This window comes from Polypterus senegalus, unplaced genomic scaffold (assembly GCF_016835505.1).
Source record: "Polypterus senegalus isolate Bchr_013 unplaced genomic scaffold, ASM1683550v1 scaffold_4931, whole genome shotgun sequence".
In the NCBI taxonomy this organism is placed as follows: domain Eukaryota; kingdom Metazoa; phylum Chordata; class Cladistia; order Polypteriformes; family Polypteridae; genus Polypterus; species Polypterus senegalus.
In genome coordinates, this window is record NW_024377792.1 from 1 (window position 1) to 25,668 (window position 25,668).

At 35.9% G+C, this 25,668-nt stretch overlaps 5 protein-coding genes across 5 annotated transcripts; all 5 read right to left on the minus strand.

The window, feature by feature from the left end:
• Positions 1–437: 437 nt before the first annotated feature.
• On the minus strand, positions 438–5,104 carry LOC120519479 (receptor-type tyrosine-protein phosphatase eta-like). The gene is made up of 3 exons (XM_039742480.1): positions 4,952–5,104; positions 2,884–3,141; positions 438–781 (listed from the first exon to the last, which is right to left on the minus strand). Exons 1-3 carry the CDS (start codon positions 5,085–5,087, stop codon positions 453–455), a joined length of 723 nt encoding a protein of 240 aa, XP_039598414.1. The 5' UTR covers positions 5,088–5,104; the 3' UTR covers positions 438–452.
• Positions 5,105–5,111: 7 nt separating this feature from the next.
• LOC120519480 (receptor-type tyrosine-protein phosphatase eta-like) lies at positions 5,112–9,346 on the minus strand. The gene is made up of 3 exons (XM_039742481.1): positions 9,090–9,346; positions 7,023–7,279; positions 5,112–5,211 (listed from the first exon to the last, which is right to left on the minus strand). The coding sequence occupies exons 1-2, from the start codon at positions 9,271–9,273 to the stop codon at positions 7,059–7,061; spliced, it is 405 nt and encodes a 134-aa protein (XP_039598415.1). The 5' UTR covers positions 9,274–9,346; the 3' UTR covers positions 5,112–5,211; positions 7,023–7,058.
• Positions 9,347–11,131: 1,785 nt separating this feature from the next.
• On the minus strand, positions 11,132–14,012 carry LOC120519476 (receptor-type tyrosine-protein phosphatase eta-like). Its single transcript, XM_039742477.1, has 3 exons — positions 14,009–14,012; positions 13,230–13,487; positions 11,132–11,418 (listed from the first exon to the last, which is right to left on the minus strand). Exons 1-3 carry the CDS (start codon positions 14,010–14,012, stop codon positions 11,132–11,134), a joined length of 549 nt encoding a protein of 182 aa, XP_039598411.1.
• A 1,297-nt stretch (positions 14,013–15,309) lies between these two features.
• Positions 15,310–17,617, minus strand: LOC120519478 (receptor-type tyrosine-protein phosphatase eta-like). The gene is made up of 2 exons (XM_039742479.1): positions 17,363–17,617; positions 15,310–15,551 (listed from the first exon to the last, which is right to left on the minus strand). The coding sequence occupies exons 1-2, from the start codon at positions 17,439–17,441 to the stop codon at positions 15,331–15,333; spliced, it is 300 nt and encodes a 99-aa protein (XP_039598413.1). The 5' UTR covers positions 17,442–17,617; the 3' UTR covers positions 15,310–15,330.
• Positions 17,618–19,443: 1,826 nt separating this feature from the next.
• Positions 19,444–21,750, minus strand: LOC120519477 (receptor-type tyrosine-protein phosphatase eta-like). The gene is made up of 2 exons (XM_039742478.1): positions 21,496–21,750; positions 19,444–19,685 (listed from the first exon to the last, which is right to left on the minus strand). The coding sequence occupies exons 1-2, from the start codon at positions 21,572–21,574 to the stop codon at positions 19,465–19,467; spliced, it is 300 nt and encodes a 99-aa protein (XP_039598412.1). The 5' UTR covers positions 21,575–21,750; the 3' UTR covers positions 19,444–19,464.
• Positions 21,751–25,668: the final 3,918 nt, after the last annotated feature.

A 25,668-nucleotide genomic window follows, 5' to 3' on the forward strand; every position in this document is an offset into this window, starting at 1 on the left:
AAAATGGATGGATGTCTAAATATTAGGTAAAATAAGAATATGGCTACAAAAGTAAGCAAAAGTGATGTAATGTCGCACTGAGCTTACCTATTAAACCTCTACCTTTTCCTGGAAATAACTGAAAATGCATGGTTAAGAGTCCTTTTTATTGTTCCAAATAGATTGAAACAGCAGTGCATTACTAAGTGAAATGAAATAACATTTAAGGTTTGATTTCTTTTTTGAAGTGCTTATTTTAAACTTCTAGTTGGTTTACATTTAATTTAAAATCTAGACAAAAATATGGAAAAATCTTCCATCAACTGTAGCCATTTTTCATCAGTATTCCGTCATATTCGCATCTCGTCAGAGTCGTTCAGAACGAAGGACTGTATATCACTGAAAACAAGGGGGCAGGACAAATAACCAATCTTTGATTTGTGTGGTTCAATTGTAAAAAGCGACTGGGAAGATTACCACCGTTTTTTGGACATTATAGATTCAACTGAAATATCTACAGGTAGCAGATGATAGGTGTGCTCACTTGTGAATCCCGTGACTGCCACTGCATCTCCTTCAGTCATATTGTCCTCAGCCAAGGCCACAACTTGGAGGGTATACATGCTTCCGGGTATTAGTCCAGTTAGATTAGCAAATGCCGAAGTTGTGGTCACATTCATCACTGTGGATCCAGTAACGTCAACTCTGTAGCTTCCAACGTTGCCATTTGGTGGTGTCCAGCTGAGAGAAAGTGAGCTAGTGGAGATATTACTGATCGTCAAATTGTACACCTTATCAGGCTCTGTTACAGGAAAAAAATAAAAGGATAGGTTAAAATAAACAATACAGTAGAGAACACAGATAACACTTCTAATTACAGTATACTATAAACTGCACAATGTAAGTTTCTGAAATAGAATTTAAATATTCATGGGGTTGGAAACGTCAACATTTTAATTGAAATCATGTTTGTTTATTCATTCATTTTTACACTGAATTGTTATGTTTTAAAATTGGTTTTCCTCGTTCTACAAGTAAACTGATGTTGAGTCTCTGCAAAAAAAAAAAATTGATAACTAGCTCTTCCCTTTTCCGTTATACTTCACAAATATCCCAGGTATCAATGTCCTTGACTTTTTCACAACAATCTACTGTCCTGCCAGGATGAAAAACCATCCTATAGGTTATCCTGAAAAACAATGCAAAATCTGAAGCTAAAATTGATTGAACGTCAACATTTTAGTGATATCACATTGCTTATTAATTCTGATATTTTTTTACATTGGATTTTTATTTTTAAATTGTTTTTCTCCATCACTAGTAAACTGATCTTGAATGTCTGCAAGCAAAGAAACAATTGATAACTATCTCTTCGCGTTTCCCGTTCTACTTCAACAATGTCCCGGCATCAACGTCCTTGAATTGTTCTCGTCAATATACTGTCTTTCCTGGTTGAAAAATCATCCTACAGCTTCTCTGAAAAACACTGAAAAATCTGAACCTACAAATGATTGAACGCGTAAAATTCTGCTTCAGATGTGCCATGATTAACGCATCTAATTATTTAAAAAATTTCAGACATCCTGGCTTTTTCCAGTCACTGATTTCACCCATGGTTCCTCTGATCCTATATTCTGTTTCTCCTCTTATATGAGTGCAACTGTTACATGTAATATTCTCTGCTTAAGACCTTTCTTTTTGTGGTTGAACAAACTTTACAAATGTCATATCGTAGATCACTTTTTACTGCTGGAACTGACACTATTCCTGGGAGGAATGCTCGTCAAAGTTAAGAAGTGCTCTTGAGGAATTTCGTTCTCACTGAAGCAGGGAAATTACACATTTAGGCATCACAAGGGTTCACTGATTACACAGTTACCTCATATCTTTTTACCAATAGTCAAAATCTTGTTTTGTGATTCTTCTGCGGTAGAGATATAATGACAGTTAATTCAAAGCAAAACAAAACAAAAAATAGGGAATAGAAAGTGAAAATGTTCCAAAATATCAGAACGCAACCTCAAACACATATCAGCGAAGGCTCTAATGTTTGAGGAGCTTCCCTTTCTTTCCTTCTGTATTCCCACCAATGTTCTTCTCTGGTTGTCAGAGTTGTAAGCATTATACATCTGTGAGAGGGATACTTGTGCATTAACTCAGAAAAGCCCACTTTTTTCTACTAGCGATTCACTAGCGGAACCTGAAGCTAATTAACTAGGGCAAAGGGAATCTAATGTCATATTTATCAGTGGAGTTCAATAAAGTTGTCGGAGCTGTTGCTATCAGTACAATTGAGTCTATGCATTCACTTCAGTATTCATAATGGAAAGGCAATGAGGAAGCACTATAACATTTTAGAAACTGAAATGATTTTTTTTAGATTACGTACAATAAGACCATTACTATAAACGTTAGCAAAACTTTGTGATGTCACGCCAGGCTTGCCTACTAAACCTCTGCTTTTTTAAAATAACAAATTTACAAATAATCTGGAAATAACTGAAAATGCATGGTTAAGAGTCCTTTTTATTGTTCCAAATAGATTGAAACAGCAGTGCATTACTAAGTGAAATGAAATAACATTTAAGGTTTGATTTCTTTTTTGAAGTGCTTATTTTAAACTTCTAGTTGGTTTACATTTAATTTAAAATCTAGACAAAAATATGGAAAAATCTTCCATCAACTGTAGCCATTTTTCATCAGTATTCCGTCATATTCGCATCTTGTCAGAGTCGTTCAGAACGAAGGACTGTATATCACTGAAAACAAGGGGGCAGGACAAATAACCAATCTTTGATTTGTGTGGTTCAATTGTAAAAAGCGACTGGGAAGATTACCACCGTTTTTTGGACATTATAGATTCAACTGAAATATCTACAGGTAGCAGATGATAGGTGTGCTCACTTGTGAATCCCGTGACTGCCACTGCATCTCCTTCAGTCATATTGTCCTCAGCCAAGGCCACAACTTGGAGGGTATACATGCTTCCGGGTATTAGTCCAGTTAGATTAGCAAATGCCGAAGTTGTGGTCACATTCATCACTGTGGATCCAGTAACGTCAACTCTGTAGCTTCCAGCGTTGCCATTTGGTGGTGTCCAGCTGAGAGAAAGTGAGCTAGTGGAGATATTACTGATCGTCAAATTGTACACCTTATCAGGCTCTGTTACAGGAAAAAAATAAAAGGATAGGTTAAAATAAACAATACAGTAGAGAACACAGATAACACTTCTAATTACAGTATACTATAAACTGCACAATGTAAGTTTCTGAAATAGAATTTAAATATTCATGGGGTTGGAAACGTCAACATTTTAGTGATATCACATTGCTTATTAATTCTGATATTTTTTTACATTGGATTTTTATTTTTAAATTGTTTTTCTCCATCACTAGTAAACTGATCTTGAATGTCTGCAAGCAAAGAAACAATTGATAACTATCTCTTCGCGTTTCCCGTTCTACTTCAACAATGTCCCGGCATCAACGTCCTTGAATTGTTCTCGTCAATATACTGTCTTTCCTGGTTGAAAAATCATCCTACAGCTTCTCTGAAAAACACTGAAAAATCTGAACCTACAAATGATTGAGCGCGTAAAATTCTGCTTCAGATGTGCCATGATTAACGCATCTAATTATTTAAAAAATTTCAGACATCCTGGCTTTTTCCAGTCACTGATTTCACCCATGGTTCCTCTGATCCTATATTCTGTTTCTCCTCTTATATGAGTGCAACTGTTACATGTAATATTCTCTGCTTAAGACCTTTCTTTTTGTGGTTGAACAAACTTTAATGTCATACGTAGATCACTTTTTACTGCTGGAACTGACACTATTCCTGGGAGGAATGCTCGTCAAAGTTAAGAAGTGCTCTTGAGGAATTTCGTTCTCACTGAAGCAGGGAAATTACACATTTAGGCATCACAAGGGGTCACTGATTACACAGTTACCTCATATCTTTTTACCAATAGTCAAAATCTTGTTTTGTGATTCTTCTGTGCGGTAGAGATATAATGACAGTTAATTCAAAGCAAAACAAAACAAAAAATAGGGAATAGAAAGTGAAAATGTTCCAAAATATCAGAACGCAACCTCAAACACATATCAGCGAAGGCTCTAATGTTTGAGGAGCTTCCCTTTCTTTCCTTCTGTATTCCCACCAATGTTCTTCTCTGGTTGTCAGAGTTGTAAGCATTATACATCTGTGAGAGGGATACTTGTGCATTAACTCAGAAAAGCCCACTTTTTTCTACTAGCGATTCACTAGCGGAACCTGAAGCTAATTAACTAGGGCAAAGGGAATCTAATGTCATATTTATCAGTGGAGTTCAATAAAGTTGTCGGAGCTGTTGCTATCAGTACAATTGAGTCTATGCATTCACTTCAGTATTCATAATGGAAAGGCAATGAGGAAGCACTATAACATTTTAGAAACTGAAATGATTTTTTAGATTACATACAATAAGACCATTACTATAAGCGTTAGCAAAACTTTGTGATGTCACGCCAGGCTTGCCTACTAAACCTCTGCTTTTTTAAAATAACAAATTTACAAATAATCTGGAAATAACTGAAAATGCATGGTTAAGAGTCCTTTTTATTGTTCCAAATAGATTGAAACAGCAGTGCATTACTAAGTGAAATGAAATAACATTTAAGGTTTGATTTCTTTTGAAGTGCTTATTTTAAACTTCTAGTTGGTTTACATTTAATTTAAAATCTAGACAAAAATATGGAAAAATCTTCCATCAACTGTAGCCATTTTTCATCAGTATTCCGTCATATTCGCATCTTGTCAGAGTCGTTCAGAACGAAGGACTGTATATCACTGAAAACAAGGGGGCAGGACAAATAACCAATCTTTGATTTGTGTGGTTCAATTGTAAAAAGCGACTGGGAAGATTACCACCGTTTTTTGGACATTATAGATTCAACTGAAATATCTACAGGTAGCAGATGATAGGTGTGCTCACTTGTGAATCCCGTGACTGCCACTGCATCTCCTTCAGTCATATTGTCCTCAGCCAAGGCCACAACTTGGAGGGTATACATGCTTCCGGGTATTAGTCCAGTTAGATTAGCAAATGCCGAAGTTGTGGTCACATTCATCACTGTGGATCCAGTAACGCGTCAACTCTGTAGCTTCCAACGTTGCCATTTGGTGGTGTCCAGCTGAGAGAAAGTGAGCTAGTGGAGATATTACTGATCGTCAAATTGTACACCTTATCAGGCTCTGTTACAGGAAAAAAATAAAAGGATAGGTTAAAATAAACAATACAGTAGAGAACACAGATAACACTTCTAATTACAGTATACTATAAACTGCACAATGTAAGTTTCTGAAATAGAATTTAAATATTCATGGGGTTGGAAACGTCAACATTTTAGTGATATCACATTGCTTATTAATTCTGATATTTTTTTACATTGGATTTTTATTTTTAAATTGTTTTTCTCCATCACTAGTAAACTGATCTTGAATGTCTGCAAGCAAAGAAACAATTGATAACTATCTCTTCGCGTTTCCCGTTCTACTTCAAAAATGTCCCGGCATCAATGTCCTTGAATTGTTCTCGTCAATATACTGTCTTTCCTGGTTGAAAAATCATCCTACAGCTTCTCTGAAAAACACTGAAAAATCTGAACCTACAAATGATTGAACGCGTAAAATTCTGCTTCAGATGTGCCATGATTAACGCATCTAATTATTTAAAAAATTTCAGACATCCTGGCTTTTTCCAGTCACTGATTTCACCCATGGTTCCTCTGATCCTATATTCTGTTTCTCCTCTTATATGAGTGCAACTGTTACATGTAATATTCTCTGCTTAAGACCTTTCTTTTTGTGGTTGAACAAACTTTAATGTCATACGTAGATCACTTTTACTGCTGGAACTGACACTATTCCTGGGAGGAATGCTCGTCAAAGTTAAGAAGTGCTCTTGAGGAATTTCGTTCTCACTGAAGCAGGAAATTACACATTTAGGCATCACAAGGGTCACTGATTACACAGTTACCTCATATCTTTTTACCAATAGTCAAAATCTTGTTTTGTGATTCTTCTGTGCGGTAGAGATATAATGACAGTTAATTCAAAGCAAAACAAAACAAAAAATAGGGAATAGAAAGTGAAAATGTTCCAAAATATCAGAACGGAACCTCAAACACATATCAGCGAAGGCTCTAATGTTTGAGGAGCTTCCCTTTCTTTCCTTCTGTATTCCCACCAATGTTCTTCTCTGGTTGTCAGAGTTGTAAGCATTATACATCTGTGAGAGGGATACTTGTGCATTAACTCAGAAAAGCCCACTTTTTTCTACTAGCGATTCACTAGCGGAACCTGAAGCTAATTAACTAGGGCAAAGGGAATCTAATGTCATATTTATCAGTGGAGTTCAATAAAGTTGTCGGAGCTGTTGCTATCAGTACAATTGAGTCTATGCATTCACTTCAGTATTCATAATGGAAAGGCAATGAGGAAGCACTATAACATTTTAGAAACTGAAATGATTTTTTTTAGATTACGTACAATAAGACCATTACTATAAACGTTAGCAAAACTTTGTGATGTCACGCCAGGCTTGCCTACTAAACCTCTGCTTTTTTAAAATAACAAATTTACAAATAATCTGGAAATAACTGAAAATGCATGGTTAAGAGTCCTTTTTATTGTTCCAAATAGATTGAAACAGCAGTGCATTACTAAGTGAAATGAAATAACATTTAAGGTTTGATTTCTTTTTTGAAGTGCTTATTTTAAACTTCTAGTTGGTTTACATTTAATTTAAAATCTAGACAAAAATATGGAAAAATCTTCCATCAACTGTAGCCATTTTTCATCAGTATTCCGTCATATTCGCATCTTGTCAGAGTCGTTCAGAACGAAGGACTGTATATCACTGAAAACAAGGGGGCAGGACAAATAACCAATCTTTGATTTGTGTGGTTCAATTGTAAAAAGCGACTGGGAAGATTACCACCGTTTTTTGGACATTATAGATTCAACTGAAATATCTACAGGTAGCAGATGATAGGTGTGCTCACTTGTGAATCCCGTGACTGCCACTGCATCTCCTTCAGTCATATTGTCCTCAGCCAAGGCCACAACTTGGAGGGTATACATGCTTCCGGTATTAGTCCAGTTAGATTAGCAAATGCCGAAGTTGTGGTCACATTCATCACTGTGGATCCAGTAACGTCAACTCTGTAGCTTCCAACGTTGCCATTTGGTGGTGTCCAGCTGAGAGAAAGTGAGCTAGTGGAGATATTACTGATCGTCAAATTGTACACCTTATCAGGCTCTGTTACAGGAAAAAAAAAAGAATAGGTTAAAATAAACAATACAGTAGAGAACACAGATAACACTTCTAATTACAGTATACTATAAACTGCACAATGTAAGTTTCTGAAATAGAATTTAAATATTCATGGGGTTGGAAACGTCAACATTTTAGTGATATCACATTGCTTATTAATTCTGATATTTTTTTACATTGGATTTTTATTTTTAAATTGTTTTTCTCCATCACTAGTAAACTGATCTTGAATGTCTGCAAGCAAAGAAACAATTGATAACTATCTCTTCGCGTTTCCCGTTCTACTTCAACAATGTCCCGGCATCAACGTCCTTGAATTGTTCTCGTCAATATACTGTCTTTCCTGGTTGAAAAATCATCCTACAGCTTCTCTGAAAAACACTGAAAAATCTGAACCTACAAATGATTGAACGCGTAAAATTCTGCTTCAGATGTGCCATGATTAACGCATCTAATTATTTAAAAAATTTCAGACATCCTGGCTTTTTCCAGTCACTGATTTCACCCATGGTTCCTCTGATCCTATATTCTGTTTCTCCTCTTATATGAGTGCAACTGTTACATGTAATATTCTCTGCTTAAGACCTTTCTTTTTGTGGTTGAACAAACTTTAATGTCATACGTAGATCACTTTTTACTGCTGGAACTGACACTATTCCTGGGAGGAATGCTCGTCAAAGTTAAGAAGTGCTCTTGAGGAATTTCGTTCTCACTGAAGCAGGAAATTACACATTTAGGCATCACAAGGTGTCACTGATTACACAGTTACCTCATATCTTTTTACCAATAGTCAAAATCTTGTTTTGTGATTCTTCTGTGCGGTAGAGATATAATGACAGTTAATTCAAAGCAAAACAAAACAAAAAATAGGGAATAGAAAGTGAAAATGTTCCAAAATATCAGAACGAACCTCAAACACATATCAGCGAAGGCTCTAATGTTTGAGGAGCTTCCCTTTCTTTCCTTCTGTATTCCCACCAATGTTCTTCTCTGGTTGTCAGAGTTGTAAGCATTATACATCTGTGAGAGGGATACTTGTGCATTAACTCAGAAAAGCCCACTTTTTTCTACTAGCGATTCACTAGCGGAACCTGAAGCTAATTAACTAGGGCAAAGGGAATCTAATGTCATATTTATCAGTGGAGTTCAATAAAGTTGTCGGAGCTGTTGCTATCAGTACAATTGAGTCTATGCATTCACTTCAGTATTCATAATGGAAAGGCAATGAGGAAGCACTATAACATTTTAGAAACTGAAATGATTTTTTTTAGATTACGTACAATAAGACCATTACTATAAACGTTAGCAAAACTTTGTGATGTCACGCCAGGCTTGCCTACTAAACCTCTGCTTTTTTAAAATAACAAATTTACAAATAATCTGGAAATAACTGAAAATGCATGGTTAAGAGTCCTTTTTATTGTTCCAAATAGATTGAAACAGCAGTGCATTACTAAGTGAAATGAAATAACATTTAAGGTTTGATTTCTTTTTTGAAGTGCTTATTTTAAACTTCTAGTTGGTTTACATTTAATTTAAAATCTAGACAAAAATATGGAAAAATCTTCCATCAACTGTAGCCATTTTTCATCAGTATTCCGTCATATTCGCATCTTGTCAGAGTCGTTCAGAACGAAGGACTGTATATCACTGAAAACAAGGGGGCAGGACAAATAACCAATCTTTGATTTGTGTGGTTCAATTGTAAAAAGCGACTGGGAAGATTACCACCGTTTTTTGGACATTATAGATTCAACTGAAATATCTACAGGTAGCAGATGATAGGTGTGCTCACTTGTGAATCCCGTGACTGCCACTGCATCTCCTTCAGTCATATTGTCCTCAGCCAAGGCCACAACTTGGAGGGTATACATGCTTCCGGGTATTAGTCCAGTTAGATTAGCAAATGCCGAAGTTGTGGTCACATTCATCACTGTGGATCCAGTAACGTCAACTCTGTAGCTTCCAAGCGTTGCCATTTGGTGGTGTCCAGCTGAGAGAAAGTGAGCTAGTGGAGATATTACTGATCGTCAAATTGTACACCTTATCAGGCTCTGTTACAGGAAAAAAATAAAAGGATAGGTTAAAATAAACAATACAGTAGAGAACACAGATAACACTTCTAATTACAGTATACTATAAACTGCACAATGTAAGTTTCTGAAATAGAATTTAAATATTCATGGGGTTGGAAACGTCAACATTTTAGTGATATCACATTGCTTATTAATTCTGATATTTTTTTACATTGGATTTTTATTTTTAAATTGTTTTTCTCCATCACTAGTAAACTGATCTTGAATGTCTGCAAGCAAAGAAACAATTGATAACTATCTCTTCGCGTTTCCCGTTCTACTTCAACAATGTCCCGGCACCAACGTCCTTGAATTGTTCTCGTCAATATACTGTCTTTCCTGGTTGAAAAATCATCCTACAGCTTCTCTGAAAAACACTGAAAAATCTGAACCTACAAATGATTGAACGCGTAAAATTCTGCTTCAGATGTGCCATGATTAACGCATCTAATTATTTAAAAAATTTCAGACATCCTGGCTTTTTCCAGTCACTGATTTCACCCATGGTTCCTCTGATCCTATATTCTGTTTCTCCTCTTATATGAGTGCAACTGTTACATGTAATATTCTCTGCTTAAGACCTTTCTTTTTGTGGTTGAACAAACTTTAATGTCATATGTAGATCACTTTTACTGCTGGAACTGACACTATTCCTGGGAGGAATGCTCGTCAAAGTTAAGAAGTGCTCTTGAGGAATTTCGTTCTCACTGAAGCAGGGAAATTACACATTTAGGCATCACAAGGGTTCACTGATTACACAGTTACCTCATATCTTTTTACCAATAGTCAAAATCTTGTTTTGTGATTCTTCTGTGCGGTAGAGATATAATGACAGTTAATTCAAAGCAAAACAAAACAAAAAATAGGGAATAGAAAGTGAAAATGTTCCAAAATATCAGAACGGAACCTCAAACACATATCAGCGAAGGCTCTAATGTTTGAGGAGCTTCCCTTTCTTTCCTTCTGTATTCCCACCAATGTTCTTCTCTGGTTGTCAGAGTTGTAAGCATTATACATCTGTGAGAGGGATACTTGTGCATTAACTCAGAAAAGCCCACTTTTTTCTACTAGCGATTCACTAGCGGAACCTGAAGCTAATTAACTAGGGCAAAGGGAATCTAATGTCATATTTATCAGTGGAGTTCAATAAAGTTGTCGGAGCTGTTGCTATCAGTACAATTGAGTCTATGCATTCACTTCAGTATTCATAATGGAAAGGCAATGAGGAAGCACTATAACATTTTAGAAACTGAAATGATTTTTTTTAGATTACGTACAATAAGACCATTACTATAAACGTTAGCAAAACTTTGTGATGTCACGCCAGGCTTGCCTACTAAACCTCTGCTTTTTTAAAATAACAAATTTACAAATAATCTGGAAATAACTGAAAATGCATGGTTAAGAGTCCTTTTTATTGTTCCAAATAGATTGAAACAGCAGTGCATTACTAAGTGAAATGAAATAACATTTAAGGTTTGATTTCTTTTTTGAAGTGCTTATTTTAAACTTCTAGTTGGTTTACATTTAATTTAAAATCTAGACAAAAATATGGAAAAATCTTCCATCAACTGTAGCCATTTTTCATCAGTATTCCGTCATATTCGCATCTTGTCAGAGTCGTTCAGAACGAAGGACTGTATATCACTGAAAACAAGGGGGCAGGACAAATAACCAATCTTTGATTTGTGTGGTTCAATTGTAAAAAGCGACTGGGAAGATTACCACCGTTTTTTGGACATTATAGATTCAACTGAAATATCTACAGGTAGCAGATGATAGGTGTGCTCACTTGTGAATCCGTGACTGCCACTGCATCTCCTTCAGTCATATTGTCCTCAGCCAAGGCCACAACTTGGAGGGTATACATGCTTCCGGGTATTAGTCCAGTTAGATTAGCAAATGCCGAAGTTGTGGTCACATTCATCACTGTGGATCCAGTAACGTCAACTCTGTAGCTTCCAACGTTGCCATTTGGTGGTGTCCAGCTGAGAGAAAGTGAGCTAGTGGAGATATTACTGATCGTCAAATTGTACACCTTATCAGGCTCTGTTACAGGAAAAAAATAAAAGGATAGGTTAAAATAAACAATACAGTAGAGAACACAGATAACACTTCTAATTACAGTATACTATAAACTGCACAATGTAAGTTTCTGAAATAGAATTTAAATATTCATGGGGTTGGAAACGTCAACATTTTAGTGATATCACATTGCTTATTAATTCTGATATTTTTTTACATTGGATTTTTATTTTTAAATTGTTTTTCTCCATCACTAGTAAACTGATCTTGAATGTCTGCAAGCAAAGAAACAATTGATAACTATCTCTTCGCGTTTCCCGTTCTACTTCAACAATGTCCCGGCATCAACGTCCTTGAATTGTTCTCGTCAATATACTGTCTTTCCTGGTTGAAAAATCATCCTACAGCTTCTCTGAAAAACACTGAAAAATCTGAACCTACAAATGATTGAACGCGTAAAATTCTGCTTCAGATGTGCCATGATTAACGCATCTAATTATTTAAAAAATTTCAGACATCCTGGCTTTTTCCAGTCACTGATTTCACCCATGGTTCCTCTGATCCTATATTCTGTTTCTCCTCTTATATGAGTGCAACTGTTACATGTAATATTCTCTGCTTAAGACCTTTCTTTTGTGGTTGAACAAACTTTAATGTCATACGTAGATCACTTTTTACTGCTGGAACTGACACTATTCCTGGGAGGAATGCTCGTCAAAGTTAAGAAGTGCTCTTGAGGAATTTCGTTCTCACTGAAGCAGGGAAATTACACATTTAGGCATCACAAGGGGTCACTGATTACACAGTTACCTCATATCTTTTTACCAATAGTCAAAATCTTGTTTTGTGATTCTTCTGTGCGGTAGAGATATAATGACAGTTAATTCAAAGCAAAACAAAACAAAAAATAGGGAATAGAAAGTGAAAATGTTCCAAAATATCAGAACGCAACCTCAAACACATATCAGCGAAGGCTCTAATGTTTGAGGAGCTTCCCTTTCTTTCCTTCTGTATTCCCACCAATGTTCTTCTCTGGTTGTCAGAGTTGTAAGCATTATACATCTGTGAGAGGGATACTTGTGCATTAACTCAGAAAAGCCCACTTTTTTCTACTAGCGATTCACTAGCGGAACCTGAAGCTAATTAACTAGGGCAAAGGGAATCTAATGTCATATTTATCAGTGGAGTTCAATAAAGTTGTCGGAGCTGTTGCTATCAGTACAATTGAGTCTATGCATTCACTTCAGTATTCATAATGGAAAGGCAATGAGGAAGCACTATAACATTTTAGAAACTGAAATGATTTTTTAGATTACGTACAATAAGACCATTACTATAAACGTTAGCAAAACTTTGTGATGTCACGCCAGGCTTGCCTACTAAACCTCTGCTTTTTTAAAATAACAAATTTACAAATAATCTGGAAATAACTGAAAATGCATGGTTAAGAGTCCTTTTTATTGTTCCAAATAGATTGAAACAGCAGTGCATTACTAAGTGAAATGAAATAACATTTAAGGTTTGATTTCTTTTTTGAAGTGCTTATTTTAAACTTCTAGTTGGTTTACATTTAATTTAAAATCTAGACAAAAATATGGAAAAATCTTCCATCAACTGTAGCCATTTTTCATCAGTATTCCGTCATATTCGCATCTTGTCAGAGTCGTTCAGAACGAAGGACTGTATATCACTGAAAACAAGGGGGCAGGACAAATAACCAATCTTTGATTTGTGTGGTTCAATTGTAAAAAGCGACTGGGAAGATTACCACCGTTTTTTGGACATTATAGATTCAACTGAAATATCTACAGGTAGCAGATGATAGGTGTGCTCACTTGTGAATCCCGTGACTGCCACTGCATCTCCTTCAGTCATATTGTCCTCAGCCAAGGCCACAACTTGGAGGGTATACATGCTTCCGGGTATTAGTCCAGTTAGATTAGCAAATGCCGAAGTTGTGGTCACATTCATCACTGTGGATCCAGTAACGTCAACTCTGTAGCTTCCAACGTTGCCATTTGGTGGTGTCCAGCTGAGAGAAAGTGAGCTAGTGGAGATATTACTGATCGTCAAATTGTACACCTTATCAGGCTCTGTTACAGGAAAAAAATAAAAGGATAGGTTAAAATAAACAATACAGTAGAGAACACAGATAACACTTCTAATTACAGTATACTATAAACTGCACAATGTAAGTTTCTGAAATAGAATTTAAATATTCATGGGGTTGGAAACGTCAACATTTTAGTGATATCACATTGCTTATTAATTCTGATATTTTTTTACATTGGATTTTTATTTTTAAATTGTTTTTCTCCATCACTAGTAAACTGATCTTGAATGTCTGCAAGCAAAGAAACAATTGATAACTATCTCTTCGCGTTTCCCGTTCTACTTCAAAAATGTCCCGGCATCAACGTCCTTGAATTGTTCTCGTCAATATACTGTCTTTCCTGGTTGAAAAATATCCTACAGCTTCTCTGAAAAACACTGAAAAATCTGAACCTACAAATGATTGAACGCGTAAAATTCTGCTTCAGATGTGCCATGATTAACGCATCTAATTATTTAAAAAATTTCAGACATCCTGGCTTTTTCCAGTCACTGATTTCACCCATGGTTCCTCTGATCCTATATTCTGTTTCTCCTCTTATATGAGTGCAACTGTTACATGTAATATTCTCTGCTTAAGACCTTTCTTTTTGTGGTTGAACAAACTTTATGTCATATGTAGATCACTTTTACTGCTGGAACTGACACTATTCCTGGGAGGAATGCTCGTCAAAGTTAAGAAGTGCTCTTGAGGAATTTCGTTCTCACTGAAGCAGGAAATTACACATTTAGGCATCACAAGGGTCACTGATTACACAGTTACCTCATATCTTTTTACCAATAGTCAAAATCTTGTTTTGTGATTCTTCTGTGCGGTAGAGATATAATGACAGTTAATTCAAAGCAAAACAAAACAAAAAATAGGGAATAGAAAGTGAAAATGTTCCAAAATATCAGAACGAACCTCAAACACATATCAGCGAAGGCTCTAATGTTTGAGGAGCTTCCCTTTCTTTCCTTCTGTATTCCCACCAATGTTCTTCTCTGGTTGTCAGAGTTGTAAGCATTATACATCTGTGAGAGGGATACTTGTGCATTAACTCAGAAAAGCCCACTTTTTTCTACTAGCGATTCACTAGCGGAACCTGAAGCTAATTAACTAGGGCAAAGGGAATCTAATGTCATATTTATCAGTGGAGTTCAATAAAGTTGTCGGAGCTGTTGCTATCAGTACAATTGAGTCTATGCATTCACTTCAGTATTCATAATGGAAAGGCAATGAGGAAGCACTATAACATTTTAGAAACTGAAATGATTTTTTAGATTACGCATACAATAAGACCATTACTATAAACGTTAGCAAAACTTTGTGATGTCACGCCAGGCTTGCCTACTAAACCTCTGCTTTTTTAAAATAACAAATTTACAAATAATCTGGAAATAACTGAAAATGCATGGTTAAGAGTCCTTTTTATTGTTCCAAATAGATTGAAACAGCAGTGCATTACTAAGTGAAATGAAATAACATTTAAGGTTTGATTTCTTTTTTGAAGTGCTTATTTTAAACTTCTAGTTGGTTTACATTTAATTTAAAATCTAGACAAAAATATGGAAAAATCTTCCATCAACTGTAGCCATTTTTCATCAGTATTCCGTCATATTCGCATCTTGTCAGAGTCGTTCAGAACGAAGGACTGTATATCACTGAAAACAAGGGGGCAGGACAAATAACCAATCTTTGATTTGTGTGGTTCAATTGTAAAAAGCGACTGGGAAGATTACCACCGTTTTTTGGACATTATAGATTCAACTGAAATATCTACAGGTAGCAGATGATAGGTGTGCTCACTTGTGAATCCGTGACTGCCACTGCATCTCCTTCAGTCATATTGTCCTCAGCCAAGGCCACAACTTGGAGGGTATACATGCTTCCGGTATTAGTCCAGTTAGATTAGCAAATGCCGAAGTTGTGGTCACATTCATCACTGTGGATCCAGTAACGTCAACTCTGTAGCTTCCAACGTTGCCATTTGGTGGTGTCCAGCTGAGAGAAAGTGAGCTAGTGGAGATATTACTGATCGTCAAATTGTACACCTTATCAGGCTCTGTTACAGGAAAAAAATGAAAGGATAGGTTAAAATAAACAATACAGTAGAGAACACAGATAACACTTCTAATTACAGTATACTATAAACTGCACAATGTAAGTTTCTGAAATAGAATTTAAATATTCATGGGGTTGGAAACGTCAACATTTTAGTGATATCACATTGCTTATTAATTCTGATATTTTTTTACATTGGATTTTTATTTTTAAATTGTTTTTCTCCATCACTAGTAAACTGATCTTGAATGTCTGCAAGCAAAGAAACAATTGATAACTATCTCTTCGCGTTTCCCGTTCTACTTCAACAATGTCCCGGGCATCAACGTCCTTGAATTGTTCTCGTCAATATACTGTCTTTCCTGGTTGAAAAATCATCCTACAGCTTCTCTGAAAAACACTGAAAAATCTGAACCTACAAATGATTGAACGCGTAAAATTCTGCTTCAGATGTGCCATGATTAACGCATCTAATTATTTAAAAAATTTCAGACATCCTGGCTTTTTCCAGTCACTGATTTCACCCATGGTTCCTCTGATCCTATATTCTGTTTCTCCTCTTATATGAGTGCAACTGTTACATGTAATATTCTCTGCTTAAGACCTTTCTTTTTGTGGTTGAACAAACTTTAATGTCATACGTAGATCACTTTTACTGCTGGAACTGACACTATTCCTGGGAGGAATGCTCGTCAAAGTTAAGAAGTGCTCTTGAGGAATTTCGTTCTCACTGAAGCAGGGAAATTACACATTTAGGCATCACAAGGGTCACTGATTACACAGTTACCTCATATCTTTTTACCAATAGTCAAAATCTTGTTTTGTGATTCTTCTGTGCGGTAGAGATATAATGACAGTTAATTCAAAGCAAAACAAAACAAAAAATAGGGAATAGAAAGTGAAAATGTTCCAAAATATCAGAACGCAACCTCAAACACATATCAGCGAAGGCTCTAATGTTTGAGGAGCTTCCCTTTCTTTCCTTCTGTATTCCCACCAATGTTCTTCTCTGGTTGTCAGAGTTGTAAGCATTATACATCTGTGAGAGGGATACTTGTGCATTAACTCAGAAAAGCCCACTTTTTTCTACTAGCGATTCACTAGCGGAACCTGAAGCTAATTAACTAGGGCAAAGGGAATCTAATGTCATATTTATCAGTGGAGTTCAATAAAGTTGTCGGAGCTGTTGCTATCAGTACAATTGAGTCTATGCATTCACTTCAGTATTCATAATGGAAAGGCAATGAGGAAGCACTATAACATTTTAGAAACTGAAATGATTTTTTAGATTACGTACAATAAGACCATTACTATAAACGTTAGCAAAACTTTGTGATGTCACGCCAGGCTTGCCTACTAAACCTCTGCTTTTTTAAAATAACAAATTTACAAATAATCTGGAAATAACTGAAAATGCATGGTTAAGAGTCCTTTTTATTGTTCCAAATAGATTGAAACAGCAGTGCATTACTAAGTGAAATGAAATAACATTTAAGGTTTGATTTCTTTTTTGAAGTGCTTATTTTAAACTTCTAGTTGGTTTACATTTAATTTAAAATCTAGACAAAAATATGGAAAAATCTTCCATCAACTGTAGCCATTTTTCATCAGTATTCCGTCATATTCGCATCTTGTCAGAGTCGTTCAGAACGAAGGACTGTATATCACTGAAAACAAGGGGGCAGGACAAATAACCAATCTTTGATTTGTGTGGTTCAATTGTAAAAAGCGACTGGGAAGATTACCACCGTTTTTTGGACATTATAGATTCAACTGAAATATCTACAGGTAGCAGATGATAGGTGTGCTCACTTGTGAATCCCGTGACTGCCACTGCATCTCCTTCAGTCATATTGTCCTCAGCCAAGGCCACAACTTGGAGGGTATACATGCTTCCGGTATTAGTCCAGTTAGATTAGCAAATGCCGAAGTTGTGGTCACATTCATCACTGTGGATCCAGTAACGTCAACTCTGTAGCTTCCAACGTTGCCATTTGGTGGTGTCCAGCTGAGAGAAAGTGAGCTAGTGGAGATATTACTGATCGTCAAATTGTACACCTTATCAGGCTCTGTTACAGGAAAAAAAAAAGGATAGGTTAAAATAAACAATACAGTAGAGAACACAGATAACACTTCTAATTACAGTATACTATAAACTGCACAATGTAAGTTTCTGAAATAGAATTTAAATATTCATGGGGTTGGAAACGTCAACATTTTAGTGATATCACATTGCTTATTAATTCTGATATTTTTTTACATTGGATTTTTATTTTTAAATTGTTTTTCTCCATCACTAGTAAACTGATCTTGAATGTCTGCAAGCAAAGAAACAATTGATAACTATCTCTTCGCGTTTCCCGTTCTACTTCAAAAATGTCCCGGGCATCAACGTCCTTGAATTGTTCTCGTCAATATACTGTCTTTCCTGGTTGAAAAATCATCCTACAGCTTCTCTGAAAAACACTGAAAAATCTGAACCTACAAATGATTGAACGCGTAAAATTCTGCTTCAGATGTGCCATGATTAACGCATCTAATTATTTAAAAAATTTCAGACATCCTGGCTTTTTCCAGTCACTGATTTCACCCATGGTTCCTCTGATCCTATATTCTGTTTCTCCTCTTATATGAGTGCAACTGTTACATGTAATATTCTCTGCTTAAGACCTTTCTTTTTGTGGTTGAACAAACTTTAATGTCACATGTAGATCACTTTTTACTGCTGGAACTGACACTATTCCTGGCAGGAATGCTCGTCAAAGTTAAGAAGTGCTCTTGAGGAATTTCGTTCTCACTGAAGCAGGGAAATTACACATTTAGGCATCACAAGGGTTCACTGATTACACAGTTACCTCATATCTTTTTACCAATAGTCAAAATCTTGTTTTGTGATTCTTCTGTGCGGTAGAGATATAATGACAGTTAATTCAAAGCAAAACAAAACAAAAAATAGGGAATAGAAAGTGAAAATGTTCCAAAATATCAGAACGAACCTCAAACACATATCAGCGAAGGCTCTAATGTTTGAGGAGCTTCCCTTTCTTTCCTTCTGTATTCCCACCAATGTTCTTCTCTGGTTGTCAGAGTTGTAAGCATTATACATCTGTGAGAGGGATACTTGTGCATTAACTCAGAAAAGCCCACTTTTTTCTACTAGCGATTCACTAGCGGAACCTGAAGCTAATTAACTAGGGCAAAGGGAATCTAATGTCATATTTATCAGTGGAGTTCAATAAAGTTGTCGGAGCTGTTGCTATCAGTACAATTGAGTCTATGCATTCACTTCAGTATTCATAATGGAAAGGCAATGAGGAAGCACTATAACATTTTAGAAACTGAAATGATTTTTTAGATTACGTACAATAAGACCATTACTATAAACGTTAGCAAAACTTTGTGATGTCACGCCAGGCTTGCCTACTAAACCTCTGCTTTTTTAAAATAACAAATTTACAAATAATCTGGAAATAACTGAAAATGCATGGTTAAGAGTCCTTTTTATTGTTCCAAATAGATTGAAACAGCAGTGCATTACTAAGTGAAATGAAATAACATTTAAGGTTTGATTTCTTTTTTGAAGTGCTTATTTTAAACTTCTAGTTGGTTTACATTTAATTTAAAATCTAGACAAAAATATGGAAAAATCTTCCATCAACTGTAGCCATTTTTCATCAGTATTCCGTCATATTCGCATCTTGTCAGAGTCGTTCAGAACGAAGGACTGTATATCACTGAAAACAAGGGGGCAGGACAAATAACCAATCTTTGATTTGTGTGGTTCAATTGTAAAAAGCGACTGGGAAGATTACCACCGTTTTTTGGACATTATAGATTCAACTGAAATATCTACAGGTAGCAGATGATAGGTGTGCTCACTTGTGAATCCGTGACTGCCACTGCATCTCCTTCAGTCATATTGTCCTCAGCCAAGGCCACAACTTGGAGGGTATACATGCTTCCGGTATTAGTCCAGTTAGATTAGCAAATGCCGAAGTTGTGGTCACATTCATCACTGTGGATCCAGTAACGTCAACTCTGTAGCTTCCAACGTTGCCATTTGGTGGTGTCCAGCTGAGAGAAAGTGAGCTAGTGGAGATATTACTGATCGTCAAATTGTACACCTTATCAGGCTCTGTTACAGGAAAAAAATAAAAGGATAGGTTAAAATAAACAATACAGTAGAGAACACAGATAACACTTCTAATTACAGTATACTATAAACTGCACAATGTAAGTTTCTGAAATAGAATTTAAATATTCATGGGGTTGGAAACGTCAACATTTTAGTGATATCACATTGCTTATTAATTCTGATATTTTTTTACATTGGATTTTTATTTTTAAATTGTTTTTCTCCATCACTAGTAAACTGATCTTGAATGTCTGCAAGCAAAGAAACAATTGATAACTATCTCTTCGCGTTTCCCGTTCTACTTCAACAATGTCCCGGCATCAACGTCCTTGAATTGTTCTCGTCAATATACTGTCTTTCCTGGTTGAAAAATCATCCTACAGCTTCTCTGAAAAACACTGAAAAATCTGAACCTACAAATGATTGAACGCGTAAAATTCTGCTTCAGATGTGCCATGATTAACGCATCTAATTATTTAAAAAATTTCAGACATCCTGGCTTTTTCCAGTCACTGATTTCACCCATGGTTCCTCTGATCCTATATTCTGTTTCTCCTCTTATATGAGTGCAACTGTTACATGTAATATTCTCTGCTTAAGACCTTTCTTTTTGTGGTTGAACAAACTTTAATGTCACATGTAGATCACTTTTACTGCTGGAACTGACACTATTCCTGGGAGGAATGCTCGTCAAAGTTAAGAAGTGCTCTTGAGGAATTTCGTTCTCACTGAAGCAGGGAAATTACACATTTAGGCATCACAAGGGTCACTGATTACACAGTTACCTCATATCTTTTTACCAATAGTCAAAATCTTGTTTTGTGATTCTTCTGTGCGGTAGAGATATAATGACAGTTAATTCAAAGCAAAACAAAACAAAAAATAGGGAATAGAAAGTGAAAATGTTCCAAAATATCAGAACGCAACCTCAAACACATATCAGCGAAGGCTCTAATGTTTGAGGAGCTTCCCTTTCTTTCCTTCTGTATTCCCACCAATGTTCTTCTCTGGTTGTCAGAGTTGTAAGCATTATACATCTGTGAGAGGGATACTTGTGCATTAACTCAGAAAAGCCCACTTTTTTCTACTAGCGATTCACTAGCGGAACCTGAAGCTAATTAACTAGGGCAAAGGGAATCTAATGTCATATTTATCAGTGGAGTTCAATAAAGTTGTCGGAGCTGTTGCTATCAGTACAATTGAGTCTATGCATTCACTTCAGTATTCATAATGGAAAGGCAATGAGGAAGCACTATAACATTTTAGAAACTGAAATGATTTTTTAGATTACGTACAATAAGACCATTACTATAAACGTTAGCAAAACTTTGTGATGTCACGCCAGGCTTGCCTACTAAACCTCTGCTTTTTTAAAATAACAAATTTACAAATAATCTGGAAATAACTGAAAATGCATGGTTAAGAGTCCTTTTTATTGTTCCAAATAGATTGAAACAGCAGTGCATTACTAAGTGAAATGAAATAACATTTAAGGTTTGATTTCTTTTTTGAAGTGCTTATTTTAAACTTCTAGTTGGTTTACATTTAATTTAAAATCTAGACAAAAATATGGAAAAATCTTCCATCAACTGTAGCCATTTTTCATCAGTATTCCGTCATATTCGCATCTTGTCAGAGTCGTTCAGAACGAAGGACTGTATATCACTGAAAACAAGGGGGCAGGACAAATAACCAATCTTTGATTTGTGTGGTTCAATTGTAAAAAGCGACTGGGAAGATTACCACCGTTTTTTGGACATTATAGATTCAACTGAAATATCTACAGGTAGCAGATGATAGGTGTGCTCACTTGTGAATCCCGTGACTGCCACTGCATCTCCTTCAGTCATATTGTCCTCAGCCAAGGCCACAACTTGGAGGGTATACATGCTTCCGGTATTAGTCCAGTTAGATTAGCAAATGCCGAAGTTGTGGTCACATTCATCACTGTGGATCCAGTAACGTCAACTCTGTAGCTTCCAACGTTGCCATTTGGTGGTGTCCAGCTGAGAGAAAGTGAGCTAGTGGAGATATTACTGATCGTCAAATTGTACACCTTATCAGGCTCTGTTACAGGAAAAAAATAAAAGGATAGGTTAAAATAAACAATACAGTAGAGAACACAGATAACACTTCTAATTACAGTATACTATAAACTGCACAATGTAAGTTTCTGAAATAGAATTTAAATATTCATGGGGTTGGAAACGTCAACATTTTAGTGATATCACATTGCTTATTAATTCTGATATTTTTTTACATTGGATTTTTATTTTTAAATTGTTTTTCTCCATCACTAGTAAACTGATCTTGAATGTCTGCAAGCAAAGAAACAATTGATAACTATCTCTTCGCGTTTCCCGTTCTACTTCAACAATGTCCCGGCATCAACGTCCTTGAATTGTTCTCGTCAATATACTGTCTTTCCTGGTTGAAAAATCATCCTACAGCTTCTCTGAAAAACACTGAAAAATCTGAACCTACAAATGATTGAACGCGTAAAATTCTGCTTCAGATGTGCCATGATTAACGCATCTAATTATTTAAAAAATTTCAGACATCCTGGCTTTTTCCAGTCACTGATTTCACCCATGGTTCCTCTGATCCTATATTCTGTTTCTCCTCTTATATGAGTGCAACTGTTACATGTAATATTCTCTGCTTAAGACCTTTCTTTTTGTGGTTGAACAAACTTTATGTCACATGTAGATCACTTTTACTGCTGGAACTGACACTATTCCTGGGAGGAATGCTCGTCAAAGTTAAGAAGTGCTCTTGAGGAATTTCGTTCTCACTGAAGCAGGAAATTACACATTTAGGCATCACAAGGGTCACTGATTACACAGTTACCTCATATCTTTTTACCAATAGTCAAAATCTTGTTTTGTGATTCTTCTGTGCGGTAGAGATATAATGACAGTTAATTCAAAGCAAAACAAAACAAAAAATAGGGAATAGAAAGTGAAAATGTTCCAAAATATCAGAACGCAACCTCAAACACATATCAGCGAAGGCTCTAATGTTTGAGGAGCTTCCCTTTCTTTCCTTCTGTATTCCCACCAATGTTCTTCTCTGGTTGTCAGAGTTGTAAGCATTATACATCTGTGAGAGGGATACTTGTGCATTAACTCAGAAAAGCCCACTTTTTTCTACTAGCGATTCACTAGCGGAACCTGAAGCTAATTAACTAGGGCAAAGGGAATCTAATGTCATATTTATCAGTGGAGTTCAATAAAGTTGTCGGAGCTGTTGCTATCAGTACAATTGAGTCTATGCATTCACTTCAGTATTCATAATGGAAAGGCAATGAGGAAGCACTATAACATTTTAGAAACTGAAATGATTTTTTAGATTACGTACAATAAGACCATTACTATAAACGTTAGCAAAACTTTGTGATGTCACGCCAGGCTTGCCTACTAAACCTCTGCTTTTTTAAAATAACAAATTTACAAATAATCTGGAAATAACTGAAAATGCATGGTTAAGAGTCCTTTTTATTGTTCCAAATAGATTGAAACAGCAGTGCATTACTAAGTGAAATGAAATAACATTTAAGGTTTGATTTCTTTTTTGAAGTGCTTATTTTAAACTTCTAGTTGGTTTACATTTAATTTAAAATCTAGACAAAAATATGGAAAAATCTTCCATCAACTGTAGCCATTTTTCATCAGTATTCCGTCATATTCGCATCTTGTCAGAGTCGTTCAGAACGAAGGACTGTATATCACTGAAAACAAGGGGGCAGGACAAATAACCAATCTTTGATTTGTGTGGTTCAATTGTAAAAAGCGACTGGGAAGATTACCACCGTTTTTTGGACATTATAGATTCAACTGAAATATCTACAGGTAGCAGATGATAGGTGTGCTCACTTGTGAATCCGTGACTGCCACTGCATCTCCTTCAGTCATATTGTCCTCAGCCAAGGCCACAACTTGGAGGGTATACATGCTTCCGGTATTAGTCCAGTTAGATTAGCAAATGCCGAAGTTGTGGTCACATTCATCACTGTGGATCCAGTAACGTCAACTCTGTAGCTTCCAACGTTGCCATTTGGTGGTGTCCAGCTGAGAGAAAGTGAGCTAGTGGAGATATTACTGATCGTCAAATTGTACACCTTATCAGGCTCTGTTACAGGAAAAAAATAAAAGGATAGGTTAAAATAAACAATACAGTAGAGAACACAGATAACACTTCTAATTACAGTATACTATAAACTGCACAATGTAAGTTTCTGAAATAGAATTTAAATATTCATGGGGTTGGAAACGTCAACATTTTAGTGATATCACATTGCTTATTAATTCTGATATTTTTTTACATTGGATTTTTATTTTTAAATTGTTTTTCTCCATCACTAGTAAACTGATCTTGAATGTCTGCAAGCAAAGAAACAATTGATAACTATCTCTTGCGTTTCCGTTCTACTTCAACAATGTCCCGGCATCAACGTCCTTGAATTGTTCTCGTCAATATACTGTCTTTCCTGGTTGAAAAATCATCCTACAGCTTCTCTGAAAAACACTGAAAAATCTGAACCTACAAATGATTGAACGCGTAAAATTCTGCTTCAGATGTGCCATGATTAACGCATCTAATTATTTAAAAAATTTCAGACATCCTGGCTTTTTCCAGTCACTGATTTCACCCATGGTTCCTCTGATCCTATATTCTGTTTCTCCTCTTATATGAGTGCAACTGTTACATGTAATATTCTCTGCTTAAGACCTTTCTTTTTGTGGTTGAACAAACTTTAATGTCACATGTAGATCACTTTTTACTGCTGGAACTGACACTATTCCTGGCAGGAATGCTCGTCAAAGTTAAGAAGTGCTCTTGAGGAATTTCGTTCTCACTGAAGCAGGGAAATTACACATTTAGGCATCACAAGGGGTCACTGATTACACAGTTACCTCATATCTTTTTACCAATAGTCAAAATCTTGTTTTGTGATTCTTCTGTGCGGTAGAGATATAATGACAGTTAATTCAAAGCAAAACAAAACAAAAAATAGGGAATAGAAAGTGAAAATGTTCCAAAATATCAGAACGGAACCTCAAACACATATCAGCGAAGGCTCTAATGTTTGAGGAGCTTCCCTTTCTTTCCTTCTGTATTCCCACCAATGTTCTTCTCTGGTTGTCAGAGTTGTAAGCATTATACATCTGTGAGAGGGATACTTGTGCATTAACTCAGAAAAGCCCACTTTTTTCTACTAGCGATTCACTAGCGGAACCTGAAGCTAATTAACTAGGGCAAAGGGAATCTAATGTCATATTTATCAGTGGAGTTCAATAAAGTTGTCGGAGCTGTTGCTATCAGTACAATTGAGTCTATGCATTCACTTCAGTATTCATAATGGAAAGGCAATGAGGAAGCACTATAACATTTTAGAAACTGAAATGATTTTTTTTAGATTACGTACAATAAGACCATTACTATAAACGTTAGCAAAACTTTGTGATGTCACGCCAGGCTTGCCTACTAAACCTCTGCTTTTTTAAAATAACAAATTTACAAATAATCTGGAAATAACTGAAAATGCATGGTTAAGAGTCCTTTTATTGTTCCAAATAGATTGAAACAGCAGTGCATTACTAAGTGAAATGAAATAACATTTAAGGTTTGATTTCTTTTTTGAAGTGCTTATTTTAAACTTCTAGTTGGTTTACATTTAATTTAAAATCTAGACAAAAATATGGAAAAATCTTCCATCAACTGTAGCCATTTTTCATCAGTATTCCGTCATATTCGCATCTTGTCAGAGTCGTTCAGAACGAAGGACTGTATATCACTGAAAACAAGGGGGCAGGACAAATAACCAATCTTTGATTTGTGTGGTTCAATTGTAAAAAGCGACTGGGAAGATTACCACCGTTTTTTGGACATTATAGATTCAACTGAAATATCTACAGGTAGCAGATGATAGGTGTGCTCACTTGTGAATCCCGTGACTGCCACTGCATCTCCTTCAGTCATA